We start from the raw sequence: 22,747 nt of genomic DNA on the forward strand, positions 1-22,747 counted from the left end.
TTGTACACATTATTTCTTATTTCTTCTACATTTAAGTAAATAAACATACACTCTGTTACAGGTATTATATTTTTAAGTAATCTTTACATTAGACATCCATAAATATTATAGTCCAATGCCTAGATACAATTGAATAATCCGTTTCCAATATCTCAAATTTCAGTTAAATTAGATAATCGAGAGATTAAAAATCTCTTTATTAGCTAAGACCAAATCGTATTGTAGTTTAAAAATATGAAATCGAACAGTGTGTAACTAGCCTTAAACGACATAATGGTGAACGATTTTAAAACGCGACCAATGAATGACGCATCGGTTTTAACGCGCTGCTGGTCACTCATTTTGTGCGCATACTGCAATTATTCTTACTTTGCTTAAGAAATATCACTGACTACTATAATTATGCCACTGTACCGTTTATGTACTCGTAACAGTTAATGTACAGCCTCAGCTTTCAAGATCACGACTAAAATTGAAATGAATTTAGTATTAAAAACCACATCGCAGAGGCAAATAATTAATTTACTATGATAGATCTGTCTAAAGCTGACAATTATATAGGACTGAACTTTTTAACGTATAATTATTTGGTTTGCCATTGAATTATGTTAAAGGAAACAGCTAGGGGCTTGTTTTGAAGATTAGTTATAAATAACACTAAATTATCTATAACCAATGGCAGGTCAAAGTGTAAAATCATCATTTTCTACACGCTAATGTCACATCGATTAATACATCAACTGAGACTGTGGTAAATAAATATTAGTTGTTTATCATTTAATCAAATATTATTATTTTTCTTTTGATATATTTCCCATACATTTCAAAAATAATTTGTATAAAATGGATGATATAACTAGCCTTCGTGTTCGAAGACATACGTACGTGTACTTCTGACTGTAGTCAGAAGATCTTGGCTTTACCTGATAAAGTATTAGTACCTTTTTAGTGTAAAGTTTAGTGTTGATTTAAGAGCGACAAGCGTGATTAGTATAACGGGATGCTTGCGTTTAACGTTTATCCGTACTTACGTATTTGTTATTTTGCAGGTGTATGTACGAACGCCACCGCACCGAGTGTATCGTCAATCAATAGGATATTGAGAAACAGGGCGGCGGAACGAGCGGCTGCGGAGTTCGCAAGAGCGGCTGGTTACGGGCTGTACGCTGCTCCTCCTCCTTATGGAGGATTCCCTTGGGGAGGTGGAGGGGGTGTGTGGCCACCCGGAGGACTTCCACTGCCGCCGGGTGTACCGCCGCAGGCCGTCGGGATGCAACATCCTGACGCAGTTCAACAAGGATTTTTGTCATCTTCGGGACGTGGTCTTGTCGGTAAGACCTATGATTTAGAAAAAAAACTATGCTAATTTAAATTTTATTTTAATTATTTAGTTGTTTAAAATTGTTTTAATTAATTTAATTATTTGTGCAGATGTCGATGGTGATGATTCTGGATCTCTGGACGGCGAACAACCGAAATTTCGCCGGAACCGAACTACATTCAGTCCTGACCAACTAGAAGAGCTCGAGAAGGAATTTGAAAAGTCTCACTATCCTTGTGTCTCAACCCGGGAACGTTTGGCATCGAAGACTTCACTTTCGGAAGCCAGAGTGCAGGTAAATATTTATTCATAATAAAACTCCAAACATAACGAGACATTATAAAATATCTGTGAATTCAAAGTCAATTAATATAATGTGGAATAAAAAAGTCAACTGGTCGCGACTTAATCGAATCAGAGCTATCGTTTCATTTCCATTTACATACATGAATTTGTTAACACGGCGAGAACAGAATACTAATCACGCTTGTTTACCGTTACTGACAGGTTTGGTTTTCCAACAGACGAGCCAAGTGGAGACGCCACCAGCGCATGAATCTCCTCAAGCGCGGTGGCGGCTCGCCCTCGCACCGCCTGCCCCACTCCCCCTCCCGTTCCCGCTCCCGTTCTTTGTCCCCTACCCGCGGCCCCTACCACACTCCCCAGATGGGTGGCGAAAATAGTGCGTTCAAAGCTCTGTCGCATCAGGACACGAATGCACTGAAGGCACTGTCCCACCAGGCGCAGCTGGAGAGCAACGCACTGAAAGCGCTTACGCAATCACCCTTCGAAGGCGGTGCGTTTAAGCCTCACCCTGCACTAGAGAATAGCGCGTTCAAGGCGCTCGTCCCGCATTCGGCGGCTGCGGCGCTTCTGGCCGCTCAGTCCATACAACTGGCACGAGGCTACGAATCTCATTCAGATTCCGACGAGGAGATAAACGTCCACGACGAAAGCGATGATGAGGGGGACAGGCAGAGGAACAAGACGAGATCCAGATCGCCAAGCCCGTGCCGACAGCGACCGTTGACCTCGAGTGACCTGCCGCTACAACTCACAAAGCACGACCGTTGATGTTCCGAGACTATATAATTTATTTGTTTACATATTCAATAAACTAAAAATCGTTCCAATCGAATATCGATATCTGAATATAATATTTTTATGTAAATTTCGTCCTAGGGTGTTAACACTCCCGTTTGCTTGTAAATTTATGTAAATAATGTAGAGAATTAAGTTGTTGATTGTTGTAATGGAGACTAATGTTTAGTTATATAATCAATGCACAAACTATGTCGCTTTATTTATAAACTCGGTATTGTATAGACGCTATGTTGTTATGTTAATAATATAAGTTATAAAATATGCTTAGTTAATTTGAAATGCATATTGCATTATAATTGAATATATGTTTTGGTAGTGGTATTCAATTTGTAAAATGGTTGAAGATGTAATTGATTGCAAGGTATTACCAAAGTATCAAAATGGTGGAAGCACGGTTCGTACAACTCAATAGTTCCTACGCACTTTACCGTGTAGTCGGGGATGTTAATTAATTTAAAAGAATAACAATTAATACTGATTAATATGACATTTTGTATTCAACGTTCAATGTTATTAATGTAGTTTACAAAACGATAGCACCAATGTAATAATGTAATAGATGATATTGTATATAGATAATTATTGCTAGAGCACTGTATTATTTATTATCTAAATGAACATATTTTATTGTAAAATATAGTAGAGAATTTACAAACGTACCTACAAAAATAAACAAATTATCTTATTAATGTCTTTAATTTATATATAATCAAATATCAGTCTTTACTCACAATCACCAACTGAACGAACGTAGTTGTCTCTGTAACGTTGAACATGCTTTTAAAACAATAATTTAACGACTATTATCATATCGTAAACAGTCATGTATCAAGTAGGTAAGGAAATAAAAGTAAGTAGAAAAAGTCATAACATATCCCTCGCAAGAGTTAAACAACCAGCAAAAGTGTACCTATACGGTAAATAAATGGCATGAAATCGATTAAGGACAATATATTAGTACATTTTAAACTTTATAATTCTTTGATAGCTGTTAAAATTTGGCTACAATTTAATTTGTTACAACGCAACACCTAAAGCTAAAATATCTATTCCAAGGCCAGATTCTGGGTCTCCACATATTTATGATTGCTGAGCTTATATTAGTCTAAAAATAATTAGACGTATTCGAAATTGATACTAGATCCCAGTGCAGTATAATTAACTGCTTTTTAGAATCTTCAACAGTAAAGAGTGGACGTTAAAGTTCCTTGAGTAAACAAATTTGTTACCGTTATTTCGATTATGATCTGTGGGCTAACATAGTCGAAAGAACTTGATTGATAACATTATTTAGTTTTCCTTTTGCCTTTTATAAATAAAGATCGGTAATTAATATCTGACGCGGCGAAACGCTTTTTTCCTTTAATATTTATTTTATCATTCTTTAAGATACACCTTTAATTCTCAGTCGTTATATTCGTATCATCGAAAACAATTATCCTTTTTCGTCCATTGTTAGTAAAAAGTTCTCGAATCGGTCTTCCCGGATATCGATAATCACATTGGAGAAAAGAGAGCTCGGAACAAAAACATTATTGTGAAACGAAACCCGACACAAAATCACTGTATGATTTTGTTTTGTCGCTATCTGTGCTCTAAGCATGTATCAATTAGAAACGTGAGGGATTCTGAGTCGAATTATAGCACGTCGGGTATTCTTGAAATGTTCTTTAGCTTAATTCTTCGATATGTGACTTTGAGCGGACATACAACCACAAAGGAACTGCCGCAAGTGATATCGTTTTATACTTTATGAAAATATTTTTACCTTTCTCGGTTACATTGTTGATATGCTGCTACATTTTTATGACGATTGTCACTATTTTTATTTAAGAAATATAATTTTATTACCAATATTTGTTAGGTTTAAATAATTGCAACAGATATATCTATTTACTTACATAAGATAAATATATCTTAATCTGAATATATTTTTGTTATAGAATTAGGCAATTAAATACCAAGCTAGAAACTGAACGTAATCAGCGAGCTAAATATTTTCAATATATAATATGTATAGTTTATACTCTGTATATAAAAGTACATATAAACATCGATTAATGCTTATGTAAGCCAACATTGTTACATGTAATTCTCTCTAATGCCTTAAGGTTACATTACGCAGCGGTGCGTTTGCATTTACTTAATTGAATTATACTTGCGTCTGAGATTCTTAAATCACGTTAGGTTTAAAAAGAATTCAAGGTCATTGTTTAGTGACTCTTAATACTTTACAGGGTCAGTATAATTATTCAGTACGAAATGCATTTATATTTATTAACAATACATAACACTTATTTACTGTATTTCAAGGTAATGTCTATATAACGTAGATCCCTAGATGTTATTAACAAATTGCCATCGGCGATAAGCATAGCAATAATGGTCTTCAGTTGCTCAAAACGGTCCTATTCTGAAAAGGTTTCAATCTAATTCAATTTAAAAACAGGCATCTTTTTTGTTTGTTTTAAAAAAATAGATTTTAATTTTACATACTTAACACTTTAGATACTGCAATGGAAACCTGACAATAATGGATATGGTGAAATAGCATAATTTGTTAGTAATAGTTATTTGTGATTTGGTGTAATGAAATTCGCCAGAGTAAGGGAAATTCTAGATAAGAAGGTTGTACAAGGACTGGACTTACGTATACGTAAGTGATTATTGTAAATATTACTGATAGAAATATTTTAATATGTCAGTTAAAATGATAACATGGCAGAACGAGAAGATCTTTTTTTGTTACATTTGAGAATAGTGCGGCTTCGATAAAGTTGTAAGTTCGTGATAGCCGCGGAGTGTGGATGCATGTACGCGCGCCGATCCAATAACAATAAATTTTGTGTCGTTTGAAGCACCGAGCGCGACACTGCTGCCCGCACCACGACCACAAACAACAATATATCGCATCATTTGAGGAATACTTCAACAATAATATCGATTTATATTACATTTTAAAATAATTTATTATGATAAGCAGACGAATCATATTAAACCGCCGCCAAATCCGAAATCTCTGCCAGCTCCTCTAGGTTACGGGCGTGAGATATAGTTTATTTATAAATTCTTCACAACGTTGCTGTGTTAATTGCTTAATTAAATTAATAAAAATTAACTGTGCTAATTTTTTTAAAGGAATAAACGACCATGTCTTTTAAATTTATCCCTATACTTGGGAATAAATTTCATGATAATTGCAGCCATTAAAGCGTTAAATCGTAGTCAACAATAACATAGCATTATTTTTCCATTTTTAACGCACATGTTGATTGTACTAAGTTATCAATAGTCATCACGTCTAATTGTTCTGTTGTATCATCAAAAGCTTTTCACGTGGTTCTTAATAAGCCCCATTAGTAACCAACGTTAAAAAGACTGAATGAACTCAATATCAATTGATTAATACAATAACCTAAACCATACGTGATTTACCTTTTTACTTTATTATTCAAAAATTTGTTAACACCACTTATTTACAATTTTGGTGTTCTAATTACATGTGAATATCAAACGAATGAGAACAGATTATTTTTATCACAATGGATTGAGATATTTAAATTGAATCAATGGTTCTACTCTCTTGGTATTTGTTTAATCTTCATAAAAATATATTATGTAGCGGTGAGAGTGTTAAGTAAAACATCTAAGATGTAACTCGCAAATAAAACTTGAAGGGAAATAATCTAAATATTTAACTAAGTCAAAGTACCTATTTTGAGTTGAATCATTACTATTTAAAAATCATATAGTCCCGAAATAATTCTTATTTAATTAAGGTCGTTCTCAAAAAAAAAACCGAACGAAAACTGATAAAGTTGTAGGTAGTTTCCCATAAAACCATGAGCAGATTCGAAATGTAAGCACATTAAGTTATCGCTCAAATTATCTCGATGTGTGTTACAATATTTATTTGTTTCTCACTCGGGACGGGTCCGGCGATTGTGGGCAGAGTGTTCTCTCCCAATTAGGTGGTTATTGACGTTTTACTGTTATCAGGTAAATCTTCAAACGATGGCTCTTATTCGTAGTATTCCTTTTAAATATAAAACGGATGCATCACACCTAATTAGGTATAAGGCAATATTTTAAACGAAGCCGACCTTTACGACCTGAAAAGTTTACATTGAAGTAAAACGAATTCAATAAAAGTAAATCCTTGTTACTTTCGTCTATTAAGTGGAAAATATGTCAATAAATTATAGTTAAAAGTAGCCAGCACTAATTCTCAAATATATCTTTATTATTGGATAACAATATTATAAGTATTATAACAGGAGTCTACTATAGATATGAACATGAATTCAATCCCCAAATTATATTAACACTTGTAATTTCCACCCGGACTATACATACGAGAAACGTCGATACAGCCCAAAGTCGACATTTATCCCTGAAAGGGAAGCTGTTAATAGAGTCATTCAACGTTACCGGCCGAATTATCTACAAAGAGAGAAGTCGGTTCGGTGTCGGTCGGAAATATAAATTTATTTGGTGGTTGTCGCCGCGACACGGGCGCCCGCGCCTCTATCTCGCCGCGTAATCTTGAACATTGGCGTTAAAGAATTTAAATTATACGCCGATACAAATGAACAGGCGACCTCGTCTTATTTATTGCCTTAATCCAAATTATATCGACTAGGTTTTTTGGATTTTGAGAACATTGTCACGTAATTTGTAGTATTATGGTGATGTCGATATTTTGAATGCGCGTGTGCCTAAACAAGTTCACATTATTATAATAATATATATGACAGTATGTTGATTGTAATGGGACGGTGTTGCTTAAAGAGTTATTGATGAATAAGGTATAATGTCGATATAAAGGATACTTAAGTTGTAACAATAATTTAACTATGACTCGCAGCAAACCTAAATGAAGTCATTGTACGGTCATATATTAAAGCATGCGGCAACCTAGCACTATAAATTTGAATCGCTAATATTTCTCTTGCCAGGTTCTAATTAAGTTCAGCAACCAATTCACGCATGCGCATCGATCGGGATTGCCTCAAGACACCATTAGTCTTATCACAATATTCGCTTGCAATATATTCTTAACATGTGCGTTATTAAAACTTGATTTAAATATCCTGCATTCAATAAATAGCTACAGTGTACAGTGTTCATAGTGTAAGGACAATTAAAAACAAAAATTAGCCATGTCTTTTATTGGTATTTATTCATCAAAATCCTTCCATGAACACAGAAAAAAGTAACAAAAACAACATTGAAATTAATCATTTCTAAGTAGTTAATTGCTGGCGTAATTTTCTTTTGGCTTCTAGAACCATTTTCAAATCATTTATTTCTTTTGTCGACACATCGATTGGTGCCTTTGGAGGTTTTTTATTATTTTGTCGTAGTTTCTTTCTTTCATCTAAAAAGTCAGCAACTTTCTTTCGTGTATCTTCCAGTGACTTTTTTGCTGCAACATGTTGTTCTTTAATAAATTTGCTTTTTGCTTCTAACTCCTCTTTGAGATTCATTTTCATAGAACTTAACCTTTCTTGCAGTTCTGCCATTGACATTTCACATAATAAGCCAATTCCTGATGTTTCTGTTAAATCTATGATTTTAGGAAGCTTGGCTCTCTTGGCTATGATTGACAAAATTTTTATTTCTTTAATCATTTGAATTTTTCGTTTTAACTCTTCCTGCTTGGCTTGCAAGGATTGTAATTGTAAAGTTTCATTTTCTTTTTTAATCAAATCTGCCTCTTCTTTCTTTTTATTAGTAACTTTTTTGCGAGCCTCTAGCACATTTAATTCAATTAAGGATAGTTTTTCAAAATGTTTTCGGTTTATTTCTATCTGTTCTTGATTCCATTTTTCCAATTCTTTGTTCCATAATTCCTTTTCTTTCATGAAGTCTTCATATTTCTTTTTATTTTCATCGTGAACTTTTTTCTTTGCCAATAGTGCCTCTTCGAATGATATTTGACCTTGGATATGTTTTTTTTCTATGTCAAGTATTCTTTCCCGTTCCCTTTCTTCACGGTCGTATTCCTCTAACTCATGAAATTTGCTTAAACTTCTACAATCACATAATAAATCTTGCAACCATTGTATTTCCTCTCGTTCAGTTAATTTAATTCTTTCGTTATATCGTTTAAGCGTAGCTATGTTTTCCTTTACTGGCATTGATGATGTTTTCTTCCAATTCTTATGATTAGATTTTGCAAAAGTTTTTTTCCAATCTTGTTCATTGTCATTTTGTAGGTTAATACATTGTTTTGTTTTATCAAAGTGACGTTTTTGTGGATAGTGATACATTTCGCTTTTTATTTCATTCAAGAGTTTCATGGCTCTTTGTTTGTTATTATCAAATGCTTGTTTAAGTTTTTTATCGATTACACTTTTTGTAAGCATGCGTCTAGGTTTGTCACAAAATGAATTTGGCGGAGTTGCTGGAATTGAGATTTTTTGGGGAACTGAACCCACTAACCTCTTGTTGTTCCTTGTCAACACATTCGGTTGAATTGGTATAGTCGGTGGTTTTACCTTCAAGCTTTCTATTTTAGTCAAATATTCAGCATACATTTGTGCCATTTTGTCCATCGCAGGTTGCCAGTTAGAAAGTGGTCCTATTATATGTTCGGTAATGTAATTTGTGTCATAAATTGGCTGTGCTATTTTCGATATCTGATCCAGAAAATCACAAGTTTTTAAGGAACTTGTGAGTGCGTTCAAAACATCTTTACGTAAATTAAACAAACATTTGTATAGTAAAGTCATATCAGATGACTGAACTTGAAAGATTAAACCATGTAATATAATCACCATGTAATCTTTATCATCGTCGTTTAGTTCCGACGGAAACTGATCAACTGTCTGTTTTAAAAATTGGCCATGTTTCATAATACCCAGAAAAGTTTCCACAATCCAACAAAGTTTTGAATCATCTGTAGGGTCGTCCCAGGATTCAATATAGCATTTCATATATTCACAAGGAGATATATCCGACGAGTTGGAGAAATCGGTAAGAATGTCTTTAATTATTTTAACATTTTTTGATGTATATAAATATACCATGGTTGTTATAATTATTTCTCTGTTAAATCAAATACATTGATAAAATGATCTTATTTGTGTCATTTATGACAATGTCAAATACGAGACTATAGCGTATGAAGGCAATAATATATTTTCTGAAGACCAGTATTTTATTTAGCACCTTAAATATATGCTAAAAGGACTTATATAAATATTTAACACAATTAATTAAAAATATGTATTGTGACGTTTCCAAAAGTAAATATAATATGTACAATTGGCTAATTAACTTATAACATTATTTCATACTAGCTGTCGCCCGCGAATCCGTCCGTGTGGAATGAAAAAAAACCTAATAAGTTTCCGGCAATTATTCGATTTTTTCTCACATTTTAAACCTTCCGTAGACCTCCACGAACATTTCAAGACCAAGATAAGGTAAATCCGTTCAGACGTACTCGAGTTTTAGCGGGACTAATGACCAGCAACTGATTTTTATATTTATAATTATTTTTGCAGTATTAATTCATAAGCTAAATATCGCAGCGTTATTTTTATCCGTTTGTTAAATATTAGTCGTTAAACATTGCCTTCCTTTTATGGTTAACTACTTTAAGTATGGACTGATCTGACTTGATCAGTTGAGAGAAATTGATAATACAATTACAATTTTGTATACCCTGATACTCGATTTAAGAGTACTCGTATAGTAAGCTACAATGAGGCGAGAGAGTCAATTGCTAGTCAATCATTCTTATACTATCTTCACATTATGCTCCCGTCGCGGTCGCCATCGCTCTGGTCGGTCGGCGGGAGTATTTAATTAGGTAGCCAGTCTGTTTTCGCCGGCTCTGTCATTAATCAATCACTTCGACGGAAAGCTATTATTCGACAGTTCGACACCTCACGCCGTACATCGCCGATACACACAAAGTGCAAGTCATACGGGACCTCTTAAAATATAATAATCGTGTTAAAGACAACCGTAAAGGCCATATTCGATTAGAGGAATTTTAAACAGGTTCCTGTCTTGTTATCTTCACACCATTGTCGGGTGGTAACTTACACATCATGTTAGTGGATCTGTGCGTTTTCATTCCCTTTATAATTATTCTTCCTTTAGCTGTCTGTAATCATTAATCGACACTTAAGATTGAACTTCTGTCTGCATCATTGTAATTATAACATAAGAAATTATGTAATAATTAAAGGATATTATATATTATTTAAATTGAACGTTAAATATCTTTAAAAATAATTAAAGAAAACTTTAAAGTTGATCAAGGGTTCATGCTTCATCTCTAAAGAATCGATTTAAGGGGAATTATTCTGAGGATTTGATGATTTAGAGTGTAGATGTAACCGTGATTTTCTTCTCTTACATATTGTAAGACACTAAACAATATGTTATTATATTTATCTAAATTAAACTTAATTTCGTGTATTTTTTAAACTATCGTACGTAACACAAAATTAAATGTTCCTTCAACCGTGTGAACGAGCGGTGGCTTATTGACTCTGTCAAAATTTATTCAACTCTGAACACAAATCAATTTCAATATAATATTAGCTGTCAGTGCGTGTCAAATTATCGCCCTTAATTAACGATGCTGCGGTACCATCGCGCCTCTAACAATTATTCTAAAGCGTTTTGTTAAAGAACACATTGGTATTATTGTGCTTAAGAATTTCGTTTATCATTTATCTTTATTTAATTGATTTTATGTGATATACTTGAGTATTCTTCATTAACAAATTTAAAAAAAATCTTTGTTATAATATTTACATTTATGAAGCAAAGAATAAATACAAGTTTGTTAGTGAAAACATGATTCAAGTGTGTTGGTGAATTAGCAAAGCAATTTCCTTTTAAGTGTCATCTAACAGTGACACCTATTTTTACCTTATAAGTACTGGCTTAAAATAAGTGTCGTAGTTATAAAAATACTTTTTATTTATGTATATCTTAGATAGAATTTCTCGCGTATTGAAAACATTAATTTCTATCAATCTCAGTGATCATTACTTTAAAAGGAAGACAGAATTACCGAAAGCTTATTAACAAGGCCCACCTAAGGCGAGCCTTCATCAATCTCCTTCCCCAGTTACAAAGGTACCTAACAAAGAATTATGACTCTTTATGTGTGCTCGCTACTATGTAGGAGAGTTATTGCTTCGATTTAATGATCACTCGGTGATTAGACAGCGCCTTCCCTAGACCTGCACATTTTTCACATAAATCTTTACTACAGAGGATATTAAAGACTGAAACATTTCAGTGGTTTATTGCGTATAGTCTTCATAAAATGTCGTGATACTTTTTTTAGGCCTGTACTCATAAGTTGCAATTTAGTTCAAAAATATACTACTAAAGCATTGTGAGTTGCATTGTATTGTTTGTATGTAAAATGACTATAAAGACCTGTCTTGTATGACTGTTTATCCAAATGGAAAGTATTGAATATTTAAGAACAAAATCATAGGGGAGGGGAGGTCCTTAATCCAAAGAACTTAAATTATAAGAAGTCCTCATATTACACACAATAATTTGTCAGTCGACAGACTGATACTTTTGTTTTATTTCATTGTAGCCAGTTAACATATAATTTTATTTTTATTATATTAAAGTTATAAAACTCCTAATAAAAGTTTTAAAAAGACAGATGACAAGGTCTGTTTAGACTAAATGAGTCTAATTAGAGGGCAGTAAAACATTTTAAAAACGTCGAGTCATAATTATAATAAATGTTACGAGCCAACTACAAATTCATGTACAATTTTGACGCAGCACGCTCGATGTCTGAAATAAACTTTGATGACCGCCGATGTTATTTATTTGTTTAGTAATTTATATAAGGTTAGTTACTGTTTTATTGACCGCATTAAATCAAGCCCCAATAAGGCGACCATTCATGTTTATTTTTACGAAGTTTCTGCCCGGTATGCCCAATAAATTATTAACTTGGTCACTTTTATCACGGTCCGATGGTATCATTTATCAGACGTCAATAGATTGTGGATTGTCCCAATTGTATTAAACAAGACCTATTTGGAGTGAAGTTAATAATTCTCTAAAACATTAGTGCCAGTTTGGTCTTCACCGGTCCGAGCGTGTGTGACCTATGACCGCGAATAAAGTCGATTCGCGTTTATCAATTAATAATTTCACTATTAAAATGTTATTCTCGTTCGCCGATGACAGGCAATCAATATAAAAATATAAACAAGCGCCGACGCGAAATGTTAAAGCGATTGGCCGGGTCATGTTTGCCAAGACCAAGTCGGGGAATTCTAAACATAAGGTCGAAAGACGTTACTTTGTGTAATTACTCAGATAAGCTCATATAATATATCGCTAATCTCTTAATGTGTTTACTAAAATATTAGATAACGGGTTGCTTTTGACTTTGTACTGGTGAATGCAAATGTATTCAAAGAATGCTTTGAAGAATGAAGATGTATTTGGAATTAAAATGTTTGAGAGATACTTCCATTGTATTATCTTCAACAACGATAGATATAGGCGACTTATGATAGTCTCCTGTAAGCCGTGTCATTTAATTTTGCCGCTCAACAGCTATAATAGAACTATAACTGGGCCAAAGAAACAATATCATTAGCTTTATATCAGTGCCGATAGAAGAAAGAAAGAAAACCAAGATCGAAGTACTCTCATTTTTAGGTCTGTCTAGTAATTCTTAAAAGATTCGAATAGCAAAAAACACGGAAAATTAATATTTATATATTTTATAATTTCTACATGTAAAATTTGTTGATATCTTATCCATATTAAGATCGCGTTTATCACAAAGTGGTCCATCTCGTTCGGTTTTATTGATTGACAAACGGAGAGTTCGATTAAATTCTCGCGATTCGAGCCAGGCATTAGCTTTACACGGAGTCTAAAAGATATATCCACTAAATATATCTTTGTCTACATCGCAAGCCAATTATTTAATGTGACGAATAAATCTTTAAACGTATGCCAGCAATGGCGGCTGTCATCGAAGGTAAACGCAGATAACAAAACGATAAAATAATTATTGCATAATTAAAATTCTACACACATCTAGTAATTAATTTTTTCATACAACATAGCCACAAGATCCGTTTTGTGATTATGATAATATATGTATATTACATAATGTATAAACTTTAATGTATGTTTTGTTTTGTATTAAGAATTATGTTAAACAATATTTAAATAAAGATATTAGTTGTAGTCGACTTTACTATGTAGATAGACCATTGAGGTAGATTTTCAAAGGGACCATACTACGGTAAAATAGGTTTTGTAAATGTTTTATTTAATTTACTTATTTATAGGTGACGTATGTAAATGAAAAGGTAGACAAAAATTTATATTACTTAACACATAAATATTGTGTGAGATTAATGCATTTTAACATTCCGAAAAACCGTATCTCACAATGTTGCCCTTTTCATTACAGCGAGGAAATTGAACTAGCTACCGTCAATGATCGTCATGAGCTCCAATTAAATTAATTTAATAAAAATAATTTAATTAGGGATCTGTTCGAAATTCGTGCATACCGTTCTACCTCTCGCAGTGAACATTCATCTTAACGGCTCAATAAAGGTGAGCGTACAAAAGAAGAAAAAAAAAAGAAATTTTAATTTGTTTTGTGGATCTTTTCTGTTCATTAATTAGTATAGAATTTATTATCAAGTTGCAACGCTAATAAGATGAATTAGAATATGGTCCGAGTCCTAGCGAGGATATAAATCTTCTCATAAGTTTTTATTGGGCCCCAAAAAATCTCTGATCATGACGAACCATTCAAGTGTAATTGGGTTCAGCGGCTTCACATAAAATATGAGTTCATGGCTTAAGGTTTTATAGAGAACATAAATACTTTATTGTGTTTTCGTCGATAGCCCTCTGGAATGCTATACCTAACTTTGTACTGTTAAAAGTCTAAAAAAGAAATCATAACACGAGCTTCTGTTTCGTATTACATCCTAAAAAAATGTGCTAAATCAAAACTAGTTAGAATAAATACGACACTATTGATAATTATTAAAGGCTTAAGTGATATAGGTACGACTAGAAACATTAAGCTATTTAATCATGACCTATATTTAATATAACCCAATGTGTGAAGATAATTAAATTGGATATATTAATTTAATTCGCCAAAGGTTATAACGAATTTCGAATGTAGTGTATTGTGTCGAAATATGTATTTAAAATGCTAACGAAGAGGTAAATGTGAAAAGTCGTTACGCTTCTGTTGTTATAAAGCATAAATGCAATTCGGAATGTGGACAAAGACACGAATACAAGACACGGAACACACTAATGTAGCCATTGAAATTTCCCGAGCAAGTTCCACTTCGAGTGAGGTTCATTTGAGCATAAAATTACATTGTCTCATCGACATTGTCAGGTGGCAATGAACTGCACTTTGACATAAAATCCCTTTTGATGGTATAAATCCATTTCATTACCTTAATAAAGGGTGATTGAGAGATTCGATAGGGAGCCATCATTTCCCTTGACCGTTTTCTTAAGTCATAGTCGTTAACATCTTTATGCCTTGCGACTATTTTATTTTGTGGTACTATTTTATACTATGCACTTTAGACTTATACTAGTCCAGATCGGAATGGAATCTAAACAAGTTTAAATATTATTATGTTATCAATTAGAGAATAGGATAAGATAATGACAGTTTATATAACTTAAGTATAAGAAAAGTTACATAATATATCATATTATAACTGTTCTTATACTTATATTTATATATTATTTTTAACGGATGTAACAATTAAAATTTCAAAACTTTATTTTTTTATATAATAAGGTGGCAAACGAGCGAGCGGCCACCTGAAATCGCTGAAATAGCGAAGTGACCGTTACCCATAGACATATACAATTGCATATGCGTCGCCTACCTGTAATCGACGGAGGAGAGGATGCACAGAAAGAAAACATTTTCCCCTTCCATGCATCCTCTCATCCGGAAAGACCACTTCCACTTCCCATCCTTTCCTTATGAGATAAAGGACTACTTGAATTGTTAATACTTTTTAAAACTCTTTTTGCAACGGTGTTTGGGATAACTTGAATAATAACGTTTTCTGAATGTGTAACCTTTCAATCTAATATACCATTAATTTTGTAAGCGTAACCAACAAACAAATAACAACGATAACCTTAAGGTTCAAGCTTAGAAATGCTTTTTAACTGTTTTTAAATGTCAGTTAGTTTGTCCCAAATTAATTGTTAATTATTTTTTTCTTAAATTCTGTGAATGTCTAATATTTTTTTAAACAACATGATAATTTTTTTTTCGTTTGTATGTTCGATTTCCATATCATAATTTTAAATAAAGTAAACGTATTTATTTACTTAAAATTACTAACTTAAGCTACATAAATACATCACCATTTTCTCCCTATTATTTTAGTTACTTTTTCTTGACGATAGATTTCGAAAATATTTATATTTTGTGGTTAACTTATTATTATCCCTTAAGTTAACCAAGGACTTTAGAAGTATGTAAATTCGTGAAAGGTTCACGAACAAAAAATATCGGATCATGCGTATAACAGGTGTACTTTTGATTTCTAATAATTATATTGGTATTGTAATTATGAACATGAATCTGGTATTAAATTTTTTGTTGAACAGTCCACCGACCGCAAACTTTCGATTTTCCTTTTTTTGTGGTCAAAAACATCTCTGTTATTACGCGCGTTTAAAACGAGTTATATTTACACAATTTGATCCTTAGTTACTGTAGTACCAGAACTGGAATTATTTTTAAATCCTTCGATCATTGCTGTCGTCAGCTTCGTACTAAACATCCCATAACCTTTAAGAAAAGAGCGTACACCTCCCTTAAAGGCCGGCAACGCATCTGCGGTTCGTCTGGCGTTACGGACGTCCATGGGCGTCGGATCAAATAATTTTAGGCTATTCGTTGCTCGTTTGCCCCCTTCTTTTATAAAAAAAAACATTATTGCAGAACAAACTTTCATTGGAAACTTAAATGTTAGGTCAAGAAAAGGAAAACAATAACTAGCCATAGCCATTAAGTGACGAAGTTCAGTAATCTCAAAATATTTACCTTGGTTAATAATAAAGATTTTTTTTTAAATCAATCATTATATTTGTTTTATCTGTTGTTTTTAACTTAATAATTAATTGCTTAAGAGACGTTTGACGTGGATCTTGACCTCTATAACTTGGGTTTACTTAATAAGTTAAACCCAAGTTGCAGAGATCATCAAGATCACTTAAGATTGATCACAATGACATGTCAATGTTTAACGGTAATTTTTAATTTCAAGGTGAGAACATTTTTAATTCATATTTTTGTAAAACTTTTTTGATTTTACAACGTGCACAAATTCGAATTATTGCGATAGAAACTTTCTAAACAAGTAAGCGAAAAAACATTTCACTACAGAAGCGAAAAAACATTACACTACACAAACATTTTGATGTCTAAAGTAATATTGATATTAGGGTTTTTCATCAAATAAATCTGATCTGATTGTCTTAAGATATAACTACCCAATTCCTTGATAATTACCCAACAATATTATAAAATGATCTCAAAATCAATCTTACTTCTTACTATTATTATAAATGCGAATGTTCAGATCGATGGATGGATGGATGTTTGAAGCTATCTCCAGAACAGTTGAACGGATCTCGTTGAAATTTGGCATACATATAGAACATAGTCTGGAAGAACATATAGGATACAGATTACGACGAAGTCGCAGGCGACCGCTAGTATTTGATATTTTTATTTCAATAATAATACCAGTAGAAAAGTAAGTATACAGTGGTTGTAAAATTGTAATCTCAGCTCGTAGAGCGAATAGGTAATTTACAATGGTAACATTTCAATGTTATATCTGGTTGTAATATTGGGAGCTTCTGAGGTGCGCGGCGTGGGCGCTACCAGGATGTGGGATTTACGAGCGCACTAGCGCCCCCGCTCGCGACAGCGCCGGCTTTGACAGGCTTATGTCGCTCTACAATTTTATTGCCAATATTATAGTAGCATTATTGTTACATCCTGATCATTCTGCATAATCTTTTTTATATTAATTATTTATTTGATGTGAATATAAAATTATCATTCACACATTATCATTTTGACTTATTAGAACAACGAGAATATAATTTTTAACGTCAATTCCTTGCATGAATCTCTAAAAAAAATTAATGAAATCAAGAACCAATACCGTTACCAAAAAGTCTGTATATATACGAATAGTTAAGACTGCAAATTAAATAATTTGCAAATGTAACTTAATAACCTGCGCTTTCTATAAAATTTATTTTTAAATAATATCACGCTACTTCGATGTAAAATAAATCATATGGTGCTGATTGGTGCATATTGTTTGTGGATTGCGTCGCGTACGGCGGTAGCGCTGCGCTCGCGCCCGATCACCAGGGAGTAAGCGGATTGCTTGCAATGTTGCCAATTTTTATTAAATTCTGCAGAAAAAATTTACTTAACACTCTTTAATATAATTTTAACCTGTTAAGTTTATAAATGATAACTTATGTCGTTCTACCAAAAAAACCTTGTAAATGTTTTATCACGGTTGCAAATGAAACCATAATTAAGAAACTATATTTATTAAACCTACTTGAATTTCTTTACCTTTTTAAAGTAGCCTCCCTATGGAATCAAGAGCAAAATGTTAAGGCTTTGAAAAGAAAAACAAAAAGAAAAATATACACAGATTAAGCCTATACTTGTTATCATCAAATTTATTTTGAAGAGAATAATTATAAAGATTTTTTTAAAATTTCTATGGATATGTTGTATTTTATTCAGAATAAGCTCAAATTCGTGAAATTTTTTACACATAGCAACACTGGTTACAAGTTTTACGCTTCAAAGGCAGTATTATATTTCTCCTCGGGTAAAGCTTTGATTTATTTGCGTTGATGCAATTATACTACTTGTGCGTGCGAATTTACATTGGCCTCTCTTGTAATTTTATTATGCGTTAATATACTGGAAGTAACATGCAGTAGCAGCACGCAGAGAACGTCTTTATTCGGCCAAGGCGGGTTTGCAAATTTTTTATCCTTTATTAACATATAAGTTGCACTTTGAATTTGTATAAGAAGCTACACATCTAGAAAACCTCTGCAATACATTGTAGTAAATCATTTTAAAGACCTAGAGAGAGAATGTTGTTCAATTATTGAGCTCGCTTGCTTTAATTTTACATGTATTTCAACGTTTTTTGTACAGCATATTCCAGTACAGACCAGAATCGAACATGCCTGTGAGCAATAATTATAATAGTTAAAAGAATCAACGCTACAAATTTTGAGCATTTTACATTTGGTTTATATTTATGTTTAATATATTACATTCATTAATATAAATTAGGTTTAGAATAAAAAAATTAAGTTTAATAAAGTAAAGATAATTTTATTAACGAGTGTATAAAGGCTAAATGGGATAGCCAGCTTTATAATTGACGTATAAAGACGATTCCCTAACGATTCCTAAAAGGTGCGGTGTGCGGTCGCCTCGGCCGGTGACGAGAGTCGATTGATGGATGATTACGTCTTCATCCCGAACTTATGTCCTGGAACGGAGTGCCGTAACTTCACATACTGCGACTCTAAACATCTTGATACTTATATTCTTTTAAGAAAAAACAACATTTTTACGCGAATTCTGTTATTAAGTTACTGTATTTTAACGTTTATATATGTATATTTATAATCCAAAAAATAGTTTTTAAGTATCTAAAAGTAATCGCGTAAGTTAAGTAACGTAATAATTATTAGTATATATAGTTTTTAAGTATATAAAAGTAGTTGCATAAGTTAAGAAATAATTGGACAGATAGCGAAGAGTTTCGACCAACATCTCAAGAAGCTCTCGCTAAACAGTTGGATTAAGGGCCCAATACAAAAGGAGTTATCCTAGAAACCGCACGGATCGTGAGAAGGTTCCCCTGTAGCCCTGACCACTGATTGTTGGACTCCGCAGCCGGTAGTGCTTTATTTTTAATATAATATATTTTAGAATAATTATTAGTATAAAGAGTTTTTAAGTATATAAAAGTAGTGCCATAACTTCAAAAATAATAATAATTATACTATGCAAAATAAACATCCAGGACCAAACAGATGATGTTATCACGTAATCCTCAAATATACTGCACATGCAACTATACTTTTTATTTTACTTCTGATTAAGAGTGATCAAGATTTTCTAATCCTCAAACTATTGATCCAGTTATATATGTCACTCACCGTGTTGTTACAGGTCGCTTCGCTTGACAAAAAAAATCTCTTTCAAATGTAAATCGGCACAAACCGACAAAGCAAATTGTCACAAATAAACACTGATACATTCCGTTTTTTACAAAAGCCGTACAAAAAACTCGAGCGCATCACTAAAGGGTCAGACTGGGCCAATCAATCTCGGAATATTTCTTTTATTGATTTTTTGCTACCTCCCATTTTTAAAGCTGCCAGTGCAACTGAACTGAACTTTGATTGTTATCCGTGGGACTCGATCAAATGCGAGATAAATTCTGCTTTTAATAACTTAATCAGTTGTATTTGTTTGAAAAGAGAAATGTTATTTTTTTATTATTTTATTAGGTTTCTATTGTTTACTTTAGTTTCAACTGGAAGATGTCCGTCAAAATATTTGCCTATACAGTCGCTCTGTTTTATCAACGTGTCATCGAATATCAGAAATTGGACGTTAGACGAAATGCATTCGCACCGAAGCGATTCCATAATAAATTTCCAAAATGTATAGAACTGACAATATCTTTCGAAAAATCATGACATTTGAAGTTCGCTATAGAATCGCTTCAGCGCGAATGCACTTTGTGTAACCCCGCCTGAGTAATAAGTCGAAGTAGACCCATGTCTCTGTATGTATTTGTACAAACTGCTTAATGTATTATTAAAATTGTATTCATAATTATGCACTTTAAATAAATCCTAAACTAAACGTCTTCAATCATACGCAAAGCAAACAAAGTGACAATATCAACTAGTCGACATCACAAACTGAATATGTTGTTTTATGAAATAAAGAAAAAAGCATGAGAAATTTAAATATTTTAATCCAAATATTGATTTAACCCTATCAGCGACGGAAGCAGGTGCTCGACGCACGCGCTGCACTCACAATCAATGATCCTTTCCTAACTATGAAATTAAATGATAATCAAGCTTTTTCACATTCGTCTAAAGAGTTTAATAAGCACGTTTTGTTTGTTAAGTCAGGGGTTTTCAACATTTTAGTCTAAGCGATAATTACTCAATCATTTATGTGTAAATTTGCAATATAATGCTAAATCCCGAGTTCACATGAGATAGAAAATGGGTTTGAAAGAAAAATATGTGCAAATAATAAATATTGCTACCGCATGATACTTAAACCTATTTTCTTCACATCTCATCTAGTACTAAACTACTAATTCATTAACGTTTTGTCAATAAAATTTTATATTCACCGGTTCTATAAATACAAATTATTTCAATCTTAATACCGTTTACATATTTTTAAAACGAAAACTAAGCCATAGACCTCTTTTTTTATCAGAGTTGTAATTAAATTTAACAACTCCTTAGATATCTTTTACATTAATTAAGATTCAACATCTTTTAGTTTGTCGCGTATATGTGACGACTAAGTCATGAACCTTGTAATAATATGAACTAATTCGAAGCTAGCCAAGCTAAAATAACAGTGATAGGCCGTATAAGTAATTAAAACATAGCTTAAATTAGATTAAAAAATAAAATGTTTAAGACCTCTGCAGATTGCGCGTCATTACTCATTTTAACGGTTTGCCGGCACCCACGAGAGGGTTGTACGTCACGCATCACTCTGATGTTACGGATAGATACAGGATAAGGTGGTTTTAGGCAGATGCGTAAAACTTATAATTCGACCATATCAAAACATAAGACCGAAACGCTTTTAAGCAACTTAGTTAAGCAGGAAAAAGTTTTTGTGCCTAATTAATACGCACTATTTTTTTATAAGTTTCTAAGTAAAAAGAAGAATAGTTTGAGTTATAATGTTAAGTTGAATATATGAAATGAATGTTATTGTTTGTGTGTTTTTTTTTAATTTCGTACAACTTAATCCACTCATAAGTACTGGACGTGTTCGAGGGAAGTAACGAGGTGAGAGTGAAACTATAAAAACGTGATAATGTCGTCATAAACTCGCTCAAAAGTTTTAAAAAATAACGGGAACATCTTTTCCTCGGCCCGACGTGGTTGTGTTACAGCGCCCGTGACAGATATAGACGCAATTCTAATAAATGTCACTTTCTTATCGAATCACAGAAACAGAAAGCAGCAAGGAATTGAATTAATTTGGAGACATTGTTACTAATGAGGGTAATAATTATTTATTGCTCGTACGATTTGTTACAAATTAACATGGACTGTAGCCGAAATATTTAATATGATTTCCTGTGTTTTTGATTTAATAGTTGAAGTAATAGTCAATGACACGTATTGAACAACAGTTTGAGATAAAATGAACCAATATTTCAGTGAGTTTAGAACTAAGAAAAGATTGCGTGAAATTAAATATAAACAAGTGTAAAGTTGTTACTAAAGTGCAAGGAGAAACGTATTTTTATCTACATTTAGGCCCTTCGTACACACAGAAAATCTTGAAAACACATGGTAAATTACAGAGATATTGTGTTAGGTAACATATGATTCTACTGACTACTGACGTCTACGTGGCTAAATTTGTAGTCAAAATTGTCAACATAATAAAACATTAGTTACAAGATTTTCAATTAAGATTTATGATGACAAAAATCAAATTCGATAACAATACTTTTTAATGGTTAAATAAAAAAGGTTTAACAGAGAATTTGATACCAAAAAATCTATTACAGAACATCTAATTAACAAAGAAGTGTTGCCCGATTAAAGTGGATCAAAAAAGGTTGTATAGATCCTATGTTTTGTTCGAAAGACAAATTCCATTCCCATTTACATCTTATGTATACTAGCTTACGAAATGGTTCTCTTATTTACTTTTATAACTTAATAGAGCAATGTAGCTATTCTGGTTTTTGTTGATTCCTTAATCACTTAATTTTACCTTACCTAGATTACCTAGAAATGTATCAAATTAATAATCCGTATTAGAATCTTTCCATGAGCTATTTTGTACGTGCGTCCCGGAGGCCTTATTTTGTCCTCTTTCCCTTCCCACCCTTTTTTATAAGGAAAGGATGGGAAGTGGAAGCGGACTTTCCGGATGAGAGAATGCATGGAAAGCGAAAATATTTTCTTTCTGTGCAG

General features: G+C 32.8%; 2 protein-coding genes and 1 long non-coding RNA gene across 5 annotated transcripts in view; 1 reads left to right on the forward strand and 2 right to left on the reverse strand.

Annotated features, from left to right (window-relative positions):
* The window catches only part of LOC106123532 (paired box protein Pax-6), a 36,539-nt gene extending 33,468 nt beyond the window's left edge, over positions 1 to 3,071 (forward strand). For 2 of the 3 annotated variants that reach the window (XM_013319923.1, XM_013319924.1), the window contains exons 4-6: positions 1,050 to 1,331; positions 1,432 to 1,616; positions 1,829 to 3,071. In XM_013319923.1, the coding sequence (XP_013175377.1) occupies positions 1,050 to 1,331; positions 1,432 to 1,616; positions 1,829 to 2,395 (1,034 nt within the window). In that variant the 3' untranslated portion in view covers positions 2,396 to 3,071. The remainder of the gene's footprint in view (positions 1 to 1,049; positions 1,332 to 1,431; positions 1,617 to 1,828) is intronic. The other variant, XM_013319925.1, reaches the window with a different exon arrangement.
* The window catches only part of LOC106123534 (uncharacterized), a 147,807-nt gene that overhangs the window by 18,902 nt on the left and 106,158 nt on the right, over positions 1 to 22,747 (reverse strand). The gene's annotated exons all lie outside the window — the stretch shown is intronic.
* Positions 7,582 to 9,483, reverse strand: LOC106123530 (DNA repair protein RAD50). Its single transcript, XM_013319922.1, has one exon. It carries the CDS (start codon positions 9,457 to 9,459, stop codon positions 7,672 to 7,674), a length of 1,788 nt encoding a protein of 595 aa, XP_013175376.1. The 5' UTR covers positions 9,460 to 9,483; the 3' UTR covers positions 7,582 to 7,671.

Source organism: Papilio xuthus, unplaced genomic scaffold, assembly GCF_000836235.2.
Source record: "Papilio xuthus unplaced genomic scaffold, Pxut_1.1 DF826115.1, whole genome shotgun sequence".
Taxonomy (NCBI): Eukaryota; Metazoa; Arthropoda; class Insecta; order Lepidoptera; family Papilionidae; genus Papilio; species Papilio xuthus.

Coding starts and splice junctions, on each gene's coding strand:
- LOC106123530 (XM_013319922.1), bottom strand. CDS start 9,459: ATGGTATATTTATATACATCAAAAAATGTTAAAATAATTAAAGACATT.